Source organism: Nelumbo lutea, chromosome 1 (assembly GCF_056320005.1).
Source record: "Nelumbo lutea isolate HS-2025 chromosome 1, American lotus-T2T, whole genome shotgun sequence".
In the NCBI taxonomy this organism is placed as follows: domain Eukaryota; kingdom Viridiplantae; phylum Streptophyta; class Magnoliopsida; order Proteales; family Nelumbonaceae; genus Nelumbo; species Nelumbo lutea.
The window spans coordinates 214,980,475-214,993,926 of NC_142684.1; the positions used below are offsets into that span (position 1 = coordinate 214,980,475).

At 36.1% G+C, this 13,452-nt stretch overlaps 1 protein-coding gene across 3 annotated transcripts; it reads left to right on the forward strand.

Annotated features, from left to right (window-relative positions):
• Positions 1-2,877: 2,877 nt before the first annotated feature.
• Positions 2,878-11,898, forward strand: HSF3 (heat shock factor 3). 3 transcript variants are annotated; one of them, XM_088962999.1, is made up of 3 exons: positions 2,924-3,595; positions 4,575-4,649; positions 10,036-11,898. In XM_088962999.1, the coding sequence occupies exons 1-3, from the start codon at positions 3,347-3,349 to the stop codon at positions 11,323-11,325; spliced, it is 1,614 nt and encodes a 537-aa protein (XP_088819125.1). In that variant the 5' UTR covers positions 2,924-3,346; the 3' UTR covers positions 11,326-11,898. The 3 variants fall into 3 exon arrangements, with proteins under 3 accessions (XP_088819127.1, XP_088819125.1, XP_088819126.1); XM_088963000.1 differs by having other exon boundaries at positions 2,925-3,595; positions 4,575-4,634; XM_088963001.1 differs by lacking the exon at positions 4,575-4,649 and having other exon boundaries at positions 2,878-3,595.
• Positions 11,899-13,452: the final 1,554 nt, after the last annotated feature.

Here is a 13,452-nt window from a genome sequence, read left to right on the forward strand (position 1 = left end):
GGTTGGAAGTGGAACGATAAGCCTTACCTGTATGCTACTCCTTCGAAAGTGGAACGAACTCTATCTCCACAGCCCGGATATCTCGAAGCTCTTTCGTGAGTTCCACGACTACTTCAGTATATAAAGGCACCAACCCCAATGGCGCTAGGTACGCGTGATTTTTCTACTCTCTAGCTCTCTAGCTCTCTAAGCTCTCAAAGCTTTTTAGCTCGCATCAGTTTAGTGACTTAAGCATCGGAGCGACCTCACTAGGTTAGCCACCCGGGTTCTCAGATCCTTTCTTGCAGATTCACCTAGCTCGCCGCCCGATTGGAAGCCAGAACATCCTCCAGCAAGGAGTAGTCAGATCGTGCTACATCAGTTAGAATCCTCTAACAAGAGGCACAAAATATCCAAAATACCCATGCAATTATTATTGAGGATGGTTTCTACAAAAAAAAAAAAGAAAATAAAAACTTTATAAACAACAAAAAATAGAGAATTTAAAGTTGTATCTTTCTCTTTGAGAGATTAATATGAAGGGAAAATTTGGAAAACAAATCAATTTTAAAAAAGAGATTGAAAGGGTTTGAACTAGCAATTCATATGAAGATAAAAGTTGAAAAATAAACATTATGGTCAAAAGTAACTACATGAGTATTTTGGATATTTTCATGTCTCCTTTTAGAGGATTCTAACAAAAGAGGTATACTTGCAACTATGTCAAAAAGTTAAGCTGAGGTGATTGCAATTACCAAACTTCAAGGGAGGTTTCATCAACAACCAAAAACTTTCAGGAAAGTTTCGACAATTTTAGGCCATATTTGGTTCACTGCTTAGGGCCTCATTTTTTTTTTAATTATTACTCATTCTGGGTAAGAATGAGCAAGAATGAATAACATTAGAGTGTTTGGTTACAAAATTCTTGCCATCGGCCTCATTCTATTCAAAATGAAAAATCAGCCCATAACATAAAAATTGAGGTAGCTTGCAACATGAAAAATAATAATGCCTCATCTTGTTCATTTTCATTGTTTAAAGAAACACTATGCCAACGGTTAGAAAACTGCTAGCATAAAAATACTTTTATTACGAAAACACTTTTACAAAAGTAATTTTATGAAATAAAAGTAACTTTATGAATAAAGTACTTTTACGAAAGCCCTTTTACATAAATACTTTTACACAAAAGCACTTTTATTTACGGAAGTACTTTTACAAAAGCACTTTTATGAAAACACTTATGAAAGTATTTTTATCTAATTACTTTTATGAAAACAAAAGTGCTTTTATTCATTCACTATGGATTGGATTTGACCCAATTTAGTCCATTTGCATTTTAATTGGACTGGATTGGGTTTTAACAGGTGTTGTAGTTTATATATATATATATATATATATATATATATATATTTTCTGGATTTCTCATGTTATTTTGGTGTTTGATTCAATTTGGATTAGATTGGACCCAATCCGGTCCATTTGCATTTTATTTGGACTAGATTGGACTTGGTTTATATGGATTTGGTCCAATCCATTTATAAATTGAACCAAATCCAGTTCAATTGACAACCCTACCAGTAAACATTTATACTGGTGGTTTATGATTAATAAACTAATTTCTTTTTTAAGAATGAAAATGAAAAACATAAGGCACTTGCCGATTTGAAAAGAATTCATTTAAAAAAAGTATTTAATCTTACACAAAAATCATTTTACCCATTCTTATGAATTTTAGAATTTCATCTTACACAAAAATCAGAAAAACTGATAATTGAATCAAATATGATTTGTTGGGATACTTGGCATCATGATTTATACCAAAGCAGGTGATTACGAGTTTTTTTTCTCCTGCAAACGACTTCAATTGCTCAAGTATTTTTATTGAACAGGATCCGAATATGCTTTTTGAAGTTGAGAGTCCGAATATACTGGTTAAAAAAAATGCTAGGCACTGTGGATTTGTGCCATCTGTCTTTAAATTCTGAATTTAAAAGAATAAAGTACATAAACGGTTGTTTTCAATGTTACTTTTGTCAGTTCCGACCTCCTTTTCAAAGTATGGAAGGGACATTTTCTTTGATTAACAGGGTGTTCGTTGATGGCAAAATCACCATCATTAAATTAAAAAATTGAACAATTAAATTGGAAAAGAAGGGAGATAATAACCATTTTAAAAAGAGGTATGGGCATTTTGGGCAGAAAAAACGCACAGGTGTCCCTCGCTCAATCGTGACTTTCCCTTTGGGCTTTGGTCACGTAATAGCAGTAATACACAGTGAAGTCCACAACACAAACTCGACTGTTCTTCTCTCTCTCCTTTTTGGCCTACTTAACTCGAATATGAGTTTAACCCACCAAAATCTTTGATTAAAGTTAAAGGGGGCAATTATTTGATTTTAGCCTCAAAACTCAAAAGCCGGATATGGCCCTTTTCCCTAGCTGCCACGTACGTAGCCTAGCCCCTAGTTACGCCCTTCTTCCAGTCATTTTCAGTGCTTATCTTGTAAGCCAAAAATTCTCTAAGCGCAAGGCATCCATCCACACATTCAGAATATCTTCTGTGTATGTATGTGAAATTGAGGAAGATCAGAAGATGTTGCCAATGTATAGCTAGATGCCCTATTTTTAGAGTACATACATAATATTTTTCTTGCATGAGATCCCCTCCTCGCAATTTTTTTTTTATTTGGCTTTATATGCAGTGTGATATCATAATAAGCTTGATAGCAACGGGAGCTGTTGATTGTACACGTGGACCAGTTCTTTTATCAATCCAAACCGTTTGCTTGATGGCTAATCCCCTGGGGATGTTCCACTACTTCCACTTCCACAGTATGATACTGGAGGGTCCAATACATAACCCATACGTGTTGCCTTGCCAAGAATAAGTGGAGGGATAAAAGAGTAATTGTATAAAATGCAGCAAAAAATTCCCCGACCCGACGCCGTCACACTAGCGATTTCTCAAGCAGACCGGTTAGTGTCCTTTTCTTCCGTCGTCTCCCGGCTCTCTTCCACCATTAAAAACCCATTCATCTCTACCTCTTCCTTAGCTCATTCGTTCAGGCAGTGACCGTACAACGGCGTTCCGCCTGTAATTTAGGGTTTCTGCCTTATTCCATTTGCCATCGGAGATGCTTTTTTCCGATTGCGATCAACAACCTTCAATTCGCCTTCAATGACTCGAATATAATTCCCCTATCTTAGCTTCTCCTTCGACAGTTGTAGCAGTAATGACGCCATTTCGTCTCTGTTAAACCTCTATACTATGTAAAGTGAAGTTGCCTCTGAAGCTTTGGATTCTCTTCTCGACTTGTTAATTAATCGTATCGATGCTTGTCGTGGTTTGAACTCTCGGCGAACAATGGATGGAGTTCAGAGCACAACCACGATTGCAAGCTCGAGCTCCGCACCTAACGCGAATGCTCCGCCGCCGTTCTTGAGCAAGACCTATGACATGGTCGATGATCCTTCGACGAATTCGATCGTGTCTTGGAGCCCTAGTAACAACAGCTTCGTAGTCTGGAATCCGCCGGAGTTTGCAAGGGATCTTTTGCCTAAGTATTTCAAGCACAACAACTTCTCCAGCTTTGTCAGACAGTTAAATACATACGTATGCATTTCCCTCTTAGATATATATATATATATATATATATATATATATATATATATATATATATATATATATATATATATATATATATTTTCTGGTTCGTCAATAAAATGCCTGGTATGCTTTCTCGTTATTACTGTAAGAATTTTTAGAGTCCCAGTGGGATAGAGGGATACCAGCAAAAAATTCTAGATTCTTACATATCTTGTGCCGTTTATTTTCTGTTCTCAATGTGAAGCATGATAAATTTTCACAATTTAGAAATAGCCCTAGGTCTAGGGTTATTTATTTTATACGAAGCCGCCTGTGTAATGAAGTCTTGCTGCTTACATACGTGAGCTAAGCGGACTGGATGATTCTTCCATTATCTGTTGTCATTACCAATGAGATTTTGTCAGTACCTCAGCGGTTTGTGCTCAGCCGAACTTTGGAACTGAACCTTTGAAACGTAAACCACTGGGGGGTTTTCTTAATTGAACTAGCGGCTGGCCATGGTTAAGTTAACATTTTATGCGTGGTTTTCTCATTCAATCTCGTATTCCTGCCAAGTTACAACTAGAACTACTAAATCCAAGCTGCAGAGATTCCTTAGGCTTATATCTGTTGCCATTGCTTCTGGATCATGGATCTATATTATTTACTGTTAGATGCACATGAGTTCTTATTTTGTGCCTTAAGTCTTCATATTCATTAATCTTTGTTGAATTTCATTCTCTTCTGCTATACATACACTTCAGGGACACATTTTTTTTCCTATTTACACTTTTAAGTAATGATACTCCCCAATATGATAATTCAAGCTTAGCTTATTCTAGACCCTAAGGGTCTGCGGTCCAATATTTATATGTGCTTTAGTCATTGAAAGTTGTTCACTGTGAAATTATTTTCTGGTATATATATTCTACTATTTAATTGTATATGTTCTATCCAGAAATCCTTGCATTTCACTATCTACTAAGGTTGTCAAAATGATTGGCAGGCCTTGGCAGTTAACTACATTCAGGAGCTTACTTTGGCTATCAGTTTATGCCTAAGCAGAGTGAGCTTTTTCTATGTATGATGCCAAACACACATGTTCATTATTAAGGCTGTTGGTCCAGCAGGCTTGCTTCTAGGCTTAGTACCAACCATTGTTTCAGGAACCTGATCATTTTAGATGATGGCTTGCTATGATCCAGTTATGGTCCAGATAAGAATTAATTTGACTTCCAGAAGAGAGCTTTCGCATGGAAAATATTTATCAGGAATTGTCCCATTTCTGAACTGTGATTCACTTAACAGTAAATTTAGCTCATGGATGGTGCAGATTAGCATTGAATTCTGCATATGTTGCTGTAGAACTCATCCATGTTGAGCTTAGGAGTTGATTCATGTGCCATGCTCATCCTTCCTGTATTCATATTTTTTTTTATCATTTATGTAACATTTCAAAAGGATGAACTATATAAATATAAATTTCAGGTCAAAAAGTGCTTTGGTCTAATTGTGCCAACTGCACTAAACCACTTGGCCCTGCAGGATGTTGTATTAGCATGAAGATATTCTGATGCAGAGTACCACTACTAAGGACAGCACAGTTAGTTAGGTCTTTCTTTGTTCTATTAATTTCTATCCCTGAAAATATCTGTCAAGCATTCCTTTTGGTCTCCAGGGTAAAAAACTAAAAGAATGAACTCAGTGGGGAATAGGAGAAGTTGGTGATCAACAAATTAACATGTTTTGTACAAATTGCTGGTTCTTGTATATTGGTCAGATGGTTAGTATTCTGAATGTTTATTTAGTAGAGCCATCTAAATGATGAAGGATACTTTTTGTAGGAGTCGATTGATCTGCCTATGATGGACATTTTAACTTTTCTCAGAAGAGGAAAACAAACTTACAAGATAACGACATCTTGACTCCCATATGTATAAGAACTTGTATTGTTTTTCCAATGGAACTTGTGTGCACTATAGTTCCAAAGTTCTGTGCTGGCATACATAAGAAAATGCTTATGATAGGAGCCTTTTTAAACCAAGAATTAGGAACAGCGGAACAACCCACTTAATGGTCTTTTTGTCCAGTCTCCATGTTCATGGCCATATTTTTTTGATCAGTAACGTTAAGGAAATTTATTAATGATAAAAAAAGAGAATACATAATTTGCTTTGTAAGTAGATAGCCTCAGCTAGCCACCCTGCTGTTAGAGACTTAGGGGTGGCAATTGGGTGGGTTTGGGTTGAGCTTTAACCCAACCCGTTCAACCTACCAACCCGCTAATGCCCATTAAGAGAAAAATAAATGGGTCGGGTTGAGCCCAAACCCACCTTGCCCAACCCAACCCACCCAGCCCATTGATTTTTAAATTATTAAAATACAAAAAAAAAGAAAAAAAGTATTAAAAATTACAAGAAAATATAACAAAATTTATAAACAAATGTGGCGAATGAAAAAAATAATAGAAATTGTAGAAACATAACAGAAATTTTAAATTACAGGAAAATGTATTAAAAACACAGGAAATTACCAACAAAAATTACAAAAAAATATTAAATAAAAAAATTTAAGAAGATTCAACTTTTTCTGCAATTTGAAATTCTCCTCACTGTGCCTTGGCTTTCAGCAAGATTAAAATCATTCCTCAACAAAATCTGAGGTAGGAAGTAGGAACCCATATTTTTGTGACAAAAATAATAAATTAAAGAGACTGACAACTTATTTGACGATTCAGTCATCCTTTACATCTGGCGTAGTAGAAGATAATTGAATAAAAATAACAATACAAAGTCTAAAAATGAACGATTCTAGATCTGTTATTCTAACATGTTTTGGTGGTTGAACTGAATGAAGGGAAGATAAAGAGTAATAAAGAAACATAGCTGAATTTTCAAGCAAAATTTTAGCAGCTAATTTGCTTAAATACAGATGGAGAAATTAAAAAAAAAAAAAAAGACTGAAACGTGAAATACCACTGGACAACACCCAAATCATCAGAAACAGCTGCAGTTTAAAATTCAAGCATGATAGCGCATAGAAAAGGACAAAGATTTATTGTCCTTCTTCCTCTTCTTCCCTTTTTTTGTCTATCACTATGGCCTGTCTTAGTGGATGACCATGATGAAGTATCAAAATATTCTTTGTAGGTTATGTTAGAACCTAGGCTCAAAGTATTGCATAGTATCGGTGTGTATTGTATGATATTGTTCATATATATTGATTTTCAACACAACCAATACATGTGATATTGAGAGTTAGGTGTGTTTAAAAGTTTCAACCAATAATTATTACTTTTAAGTACCTATCTACAAACTGTCAGACAAAGTGAAAAAAAGTAATGAGCATTGATCAGATTACACGCTTGATACTCAACTTTTGAGTATTGAGCATATTGATACTTTAAACCTTGGTTAGAACTCTATGCCTACTTTCTTGAAGATTACTGCAAGTCTGTTCAAGAATTAGATGAAAGTGGATACTCCAGTGTGTGAAATTCGATAGTATTAGGGTTGATCATCTCTGCCTGGGCCGCATTGCCTGGCCCTACATCAAGCTCACACCTAATGTGGATTTGGGATGGGCCAAGGCTGCCAAGCAAATCTGCCCACTCAGCCCTGTCTGGCTTGGAAGTTATGGTATATACATATAAATATTTATATAAAATGGTATATATGTATATTATTATCATATGTTATCAGCCTGGGCAGCCATAAAGGTTATTATTAACCTATAAAAGTCCAACCCTGGTGCCCAGCCTGGGCCTTGACATATGTTATCAGGCCTAGGCAGCCATAAAGGTTATTATTAACCTATAAAAGCCCAACCTCAGCCTGGGCCTATCCCTGGAGGCCTGGCCTGTGATCATTCCTAGATCTTATGGATCCTTTCTTTTTTATTCCTATTGATAATTTTTATTTTATTGATTTGGATTTGATTTGAAAATACTGGGTTTTGCAAGAACATAAAAATTGAGAAAGATAAATGGCAAAAATATAATTTATTTATTTATTTATTTATCAATAGTTACAGTTTGTTGGACAACTGCGTTATCATTTCAGCCATCAGATCCTGAATGGCTTAGAATGTTTCCATGAAGTATCATCTTGTGTACATCTTGGATCCTATAAGCATCCTGTTAACATTTTGAGGCCCTCTCTCTCTCTCTCTCTCTCTCTCTCTCTCTCGTTAAAGGAGCTGGAAGGGCTATGGGTAGACCAAAAAAAGGACATGGATCGAAATAGTGTCTGAGAAATTATTTAAGTGTCCATAATTTAAGAATGGGTATGGCATTAAACAGAATGGAATGGTTGAAAAGGATTCATGTAGCTGGCCCCATATACTTGGGATAAGGCTTGGATATGATGATCATCATCTTTCTGGGCTTTTGTGTGGAGATGGGCAGTGGTTGGTAGGTCATGGGTATATGAATTTCTCAACCATTTCTGCCCTATTGTCACCATTATGTTTTGAACAAAGACACAATTTTTATTCATGAGACGAAAAAGGATGATATAGGAGAGTACAAGGTGTTGGGATGACTACATGAAAAGGTGTTGTGTTTAGTTTCTCAGAAAATAAGCAAGAAGGTTCTCAAGATATTTTATAAAATATCTTTTAAATACATTCCAATAATTTCCCATTTTCATTGATGTTCAGAAACCAAAAACAGCCAGTATCACTTGGATGATGAAAAACAACCAATGTGCAAGAAGAAAGGAAGGTACTCTTTGTGTCAAATGTCACTCTTTTCCAAGGTTTGAAATGTCGATGTCGGTGGAAATGTCGGTCATCCAAATATAAGAAACATGTTGGAAATATTGTAAAAATTATAGATATGGAGGAAACATTGTAAAATGTGCAAAATATAGAATGTTAGTTTATGAAATGATAAAAGAAGCATAGGCACACCTTTTTAAATTATTATCTTATTCTAAATCATTAAACAAAGATAAGAAACCAAGGTTATAGATAAAAGAATATATTATAAAGTTGCCCTATAAACCTTAAGATTCGGAGCCTCATGATAGAATGAGTTAAAGCAAAATTTGAACTCATAGAAAATGTAAATGGTTGTAATAGATTAACCAAATAATCTATTACACAAACAAAAACTAATATTTAACTTTACATCTGAAATGAATATTGAGTTAGCTCAAAGTGGTAATCATATAAGTTAGGTGGACAATAACTTTCTACTTCACATACCTACAATATTGTTACCAAATTATGTTATAATACTATCTCTTGTACTCCACATAGTATTGGTAGTGTTCAATGGGGAATATGCAATTCTAGTAAAGTTTCATGTTGTTACCCATGGAAGTGGAAATGGAAGTATGTGGAAACTATCTCTTGCACTCCACATAGTGTTGGTAGTGTTCATTGGGGAAATGTCGGTTCCAGTAAAATTGTGTTGCTACCCATGGAAATGGAAATATGTCGTGGATATATTAGGGAAATTAGGGACATTTTAAACCATGCTCTTTTCCTGGTACTGGAGCTCAGAAGATAGTTCATATTGCTTTAATCATTACCTCTCTCTCTCCCTCTCTCTCTCTGCGAGTGCATGCCTCAGGAGATGTGTTCTATTACTGTAATGGAGTTATAGATCAAGTTGGGTCTATAAATAGAGTTATTGTAGTTGAAAATTAGAAGAATATTTGAAGAATAAAGTTTGGCTTAGTTAATTCTTTCTGTGGTCATCTCTCTCTCTCTCTCCCCTATGAGTGCATGTCTCAGGAGATGTGTTCTATTACTGTAATGGAGTTATAGATTAACTCGGGTCTATAAATAGAGTTATTGTAGTTGAAAATTAGAAGAGTGTTTGAAGAATAAAGTTTGGCTTAGTTAATTCTTTCTGTGGTTCTCTCTCTCAACCCCCCCCCCCCCTCTCGTGAGTGCATGTCTCAGGAGATGTATTCTATTACTGTAATAGAGTTATAGATTAATTTGGGTCTATAAATAGAGTTATTGTAGTTGAAAACGAGAAGATTAATTGAAGAATAAAGTTTGGCTTAGTTAGTTCTTTCTGTGGTCCTCTCTCTCTCTCTCTCTCATTTCTTCTCAGTGATCTATCTCTCTTCTGTCTGTCTTTCCATATTTATGCTCTGTTCTTTCTGTGGTCATCTCTCTCTCTCTCTCTCTCTCTCTTATTTCTTCTCAGTGATCTATCTCTCTTCTGTCTGTTCTAATGGCAAGAGTTTTCTCTTTCTTCTTGATTTCCTTATTCTCTGGCAGACAGTAAACTGCCTGCTTGCTCTCCATGTTTATGCTCTGTTCTTCATCAAGATATCATCCAAATTACCTTCCTTCACCTTAGAACAATCTGAAAATTATAGGACCCCCCTTCTGCCATCATTTATGCATCCTTGTGTGGGTTTTCTGCTTTCTATTTGATTTTGGATGGGTTGCATGTCTCATTTTCTTTTCCAATTGATTCTAATTGACACTTGCATTCTAAGCAGGGTTTCAGGAAAGTTGATCCCGACCGCTGGGAATTTGCAAACGAGGGGTTTTTGAGAGGTCATAAACACTTGTTGAAAACTATTAATAGGCGAAAACCCTCCCATATACATCATCAACAACAACCTCAAGGACAGAATTCTTCAGTCGGGGCATGTGTTGAGGTGGGAAAGTTTGGCCTTGAGGAAGAGGTTGAGAGACTTAAAAGGGACAAGAATGTGCTTATGCAGGAACTGGTTAGGTTGAGGCAGCAGCAACAAGCAACTGATCACCAGTTGCAGACCATGGGGCAACGGCTTCAGGGAATGGAGCAGAGGCAGCAGCAGATGATGTCATTTCTGGCAAAGGCCGTGCAGAGCCCTGGATTTCTTGCACAGCTGGTACAGCAGCAGAATGATAGCAACCGATGCATTTCTGGGGTCAATAAGAAAAGGAGACTCCCCAAACAGGAAGTCAACTCTGAGGGTGAACATGCTGCAGCTCCTGATGGACAGATCATCAAGTACCAGCCATTGATGAATGAAGCAGCAAAAGCAATGTTAAGGCAGATTTTGAAATTTGATTCATCTCCCATGCTAGAATCTTCAAATGGAAATCCTGATAGTTTCTTGATTGACAATGTTCCTTCACCATCTAATGCATTGGACAGTGGCAGCTCTTCAAGTAGAATCTCAGGAGTGACACTTTCAGAGGTACCACCAACATCTGGGCAATCATTTTTGCCTGCAGCATCAGAGTTTACAGGGATTCGTCCCTCAGCTGCCATAACCGAGATTCAATCTTCTTCGAGTCTGGTAACAGATATGGTTACATCAACGCAGTTTGCAGATATGAGTGTGATGTCTGGAGTGGAGGAGGGGTCTATTGCCTCATGCCAGCCAGACATGGTTATCCCACAAATACAGGGAATGATTTCAGAGCCTAGTGCTGTTGACATTCCAGGGAATTATGTGGGTACTGAAACAGGTAATGGGGTCTACATGGATCCATTGTCTGTGGGGCTTGATACAACAATGCCAATAGAAACGGACAAGTTCTCTCCTGATCCAGATTTGGATATTTTTATTGATGGTTCCAAGCTTCCGGGTATAAATGATGCATTCTGGGAACAATTCCTCACGGCAAGCCCAATGTCAGGGGACACAGAAGAGATTGACTCAAGCACGCCGGAAGGTGCTTCCAAGGAAAAAGATGGTCATTCTGGACAGGAAAATGGATGGGACAAAGCTCAGCATATGGATCAGCTCACAGAACAGATGGGGCTTCTTACGTCGGACACCAAAGGGGGTTAACCTTATGTATATCTGTGTTATGCCGAGTAAAGTGTAAAGCCTACACTGCTACTATCGTCATCGTTGTTGACATATTGGTGCTCTCCCTCGGCGCTCGCCTCAAGCAATCCAACAAGCATGAAACGGACGGACTACCAAATATATGGGAGTCCTATAAGCTTCTCCTGACTTTCCCCTGTGCTCATTTTGTTTTCTTCTTGTTCCCTTCTACCCAGCTTGTTGCGAGCTGCATGAATTAAACAAGCACAACAGTGCAAGGATTCCTATTTTGGGTATTTTGGGTATTCGAATGACGTGCTTCTATCCGAAGCCTAGGGTTTTTCTTGAGAGAGAGAACCACTTGTATAAGCTTTCAAAAATTTCATTCATCTTTCAAAATGCTTCCGAAGGTGGGATATAATCTCATTTGTATCCAGCAAGTTCTTGTTATACAACATTTGTTAATGGCCTCTTACGTCTGGTCGACCACCTCTTGGTTGGTCTGCTAGCGGCCTGGTGCATATTATATGGCCAAGATTTTAAAAGGTTAATTTCAATCAATAATCAGTAATAGAACATGGTGATATTATCCTCTGGCTTTTGTTCTTGCAGTATGTACTCAAGCTCACATTAGCAAATAACTAGCAAGCAAATCCATTCAAATGCATGGGTTGAACAGAAATTCGGTTAGGTTTGGATTTGGCAAATTTGGGTTTTGACATTGGTTTGGTTTCACAAAAAAATCCATGTTTTAGGTTGGCACTTAACTTCATCTGGTCTATCTAATTTATGTCCATGTTTTATTAGAGAGGGTCAAAAGGGAGAAATTGCAATCATTGACCATTGAAGAGGGAGAGAGATTTAAGAATGGCTTTATTAGAATTTTCAATGAAAAAACTAAGACATACACCAGGGTTTTTATCAAACATGTCTAGTAAATTATTTATTTTTAATTTTTCAAACATGTCTAGTAAATTATCTATTTTTAACTTCATCTGGTTAAAAATAGATCCTTGGCTTCCACACACTCCTTTTGCAATCCTTGGCTTCTATGCATTAAATCCATTTGCAATCCATATAAAAATAACAAAAATGATAATGGTTCAATTGGAATTGTCACAAAGTTCTTTTTACTTGGGGATAATCATTTATTAATCAACCTCATCTCACAAATTTTTGTATAGAGCCAAAATGATAGTCCCTTTTTTGCCTATTTAAATTATAAGTAATAAATAATATAGTTTAAATAATAAAAAATTATTACTAAAATAAGTAATACAAAGATTATTTAGAAATAATAAATCATAAAAAATATTATTTACATAAAAAATAAAAATAAAAATTATTATGTATAAACTAATAAATAATAAAAATAATAATTACTAAAAATAACTTTATAAATACTAAAAAGTACATAATAAAAATCATAAATAACAAAAAAAAAAATAATAACTTTGGAATTTAAAATACACAATTGTTGACTTGCATTAATTTGTGATTTCTTCCATTATTTTTTTCTTGAGGTAAAGGCTTACATTTGCTTTTAATTTCTTTTGCCATTATATTGGAAATTGGGATTTCCTATGCATTTCACGGGGTTCCTGCTAATAGTAAAACAAATAAATGAATTAACAGGATTTAAAGGGCTACCGTTAAGTTTGAATGTTATGGGTGATGTGGCACATTGCTATGCGCTGTCTCTTTGTACTTGGTGGTAAGTCAGTAGTAGGGTTGTAATCAGATCAGATTCGGTAACATCCAAATCTGCTCTTATTAATGAAAATCAAAATCCGAATCTGATTTGAAATCCAATGGATTTGGGTATCTCTCATTGGATTTGAAGTCCATTAGTCTTAGAATCAGATTTTGATTTAATCTGAATCCACTTCACATATATTTTTAATAGGGCACATTTCTTAAACTATTCCTAAGGTTTAAGAATTTGACTAACTCTACCCCTAATGTTTCACTATTGTCTTAAAGTACCCCTATTGTTCCCGACAATTGTCGTACGCTTCCCTTCCTATCAACTCTCCATCACATACCATTTACACATGACTTCACGTGTTGGATTTAATCCTACATAATACAAAAGCACCCTTCAATGGTCGGAAATGCCCTTTTGACTTGTAGACAAAGAGGTGATGG

Coding starts and splice junctions, on each gene's coding strand:
- HSF3 (XM_088962999.1), top strand. CDS start 3,347: ATGGATGGAGTTCAGAGCACAACCACGATTGCAAGCTCGAGCTCCGCA. Junction 3,596..4,574: donor TCAGACAGTTAAATACATAC/GTATGCATTTCC, acceptor AATGATTGGCAG/GCCTTGGCAGTTAACTACAT. Junction 4,650..10,035: donor GCAGAGTGAGCTTTTTCTAT/GTATGATGCCAA, acceptor CATTCTAAGCAG/GGTTTCAGGAAAGTTGATCC.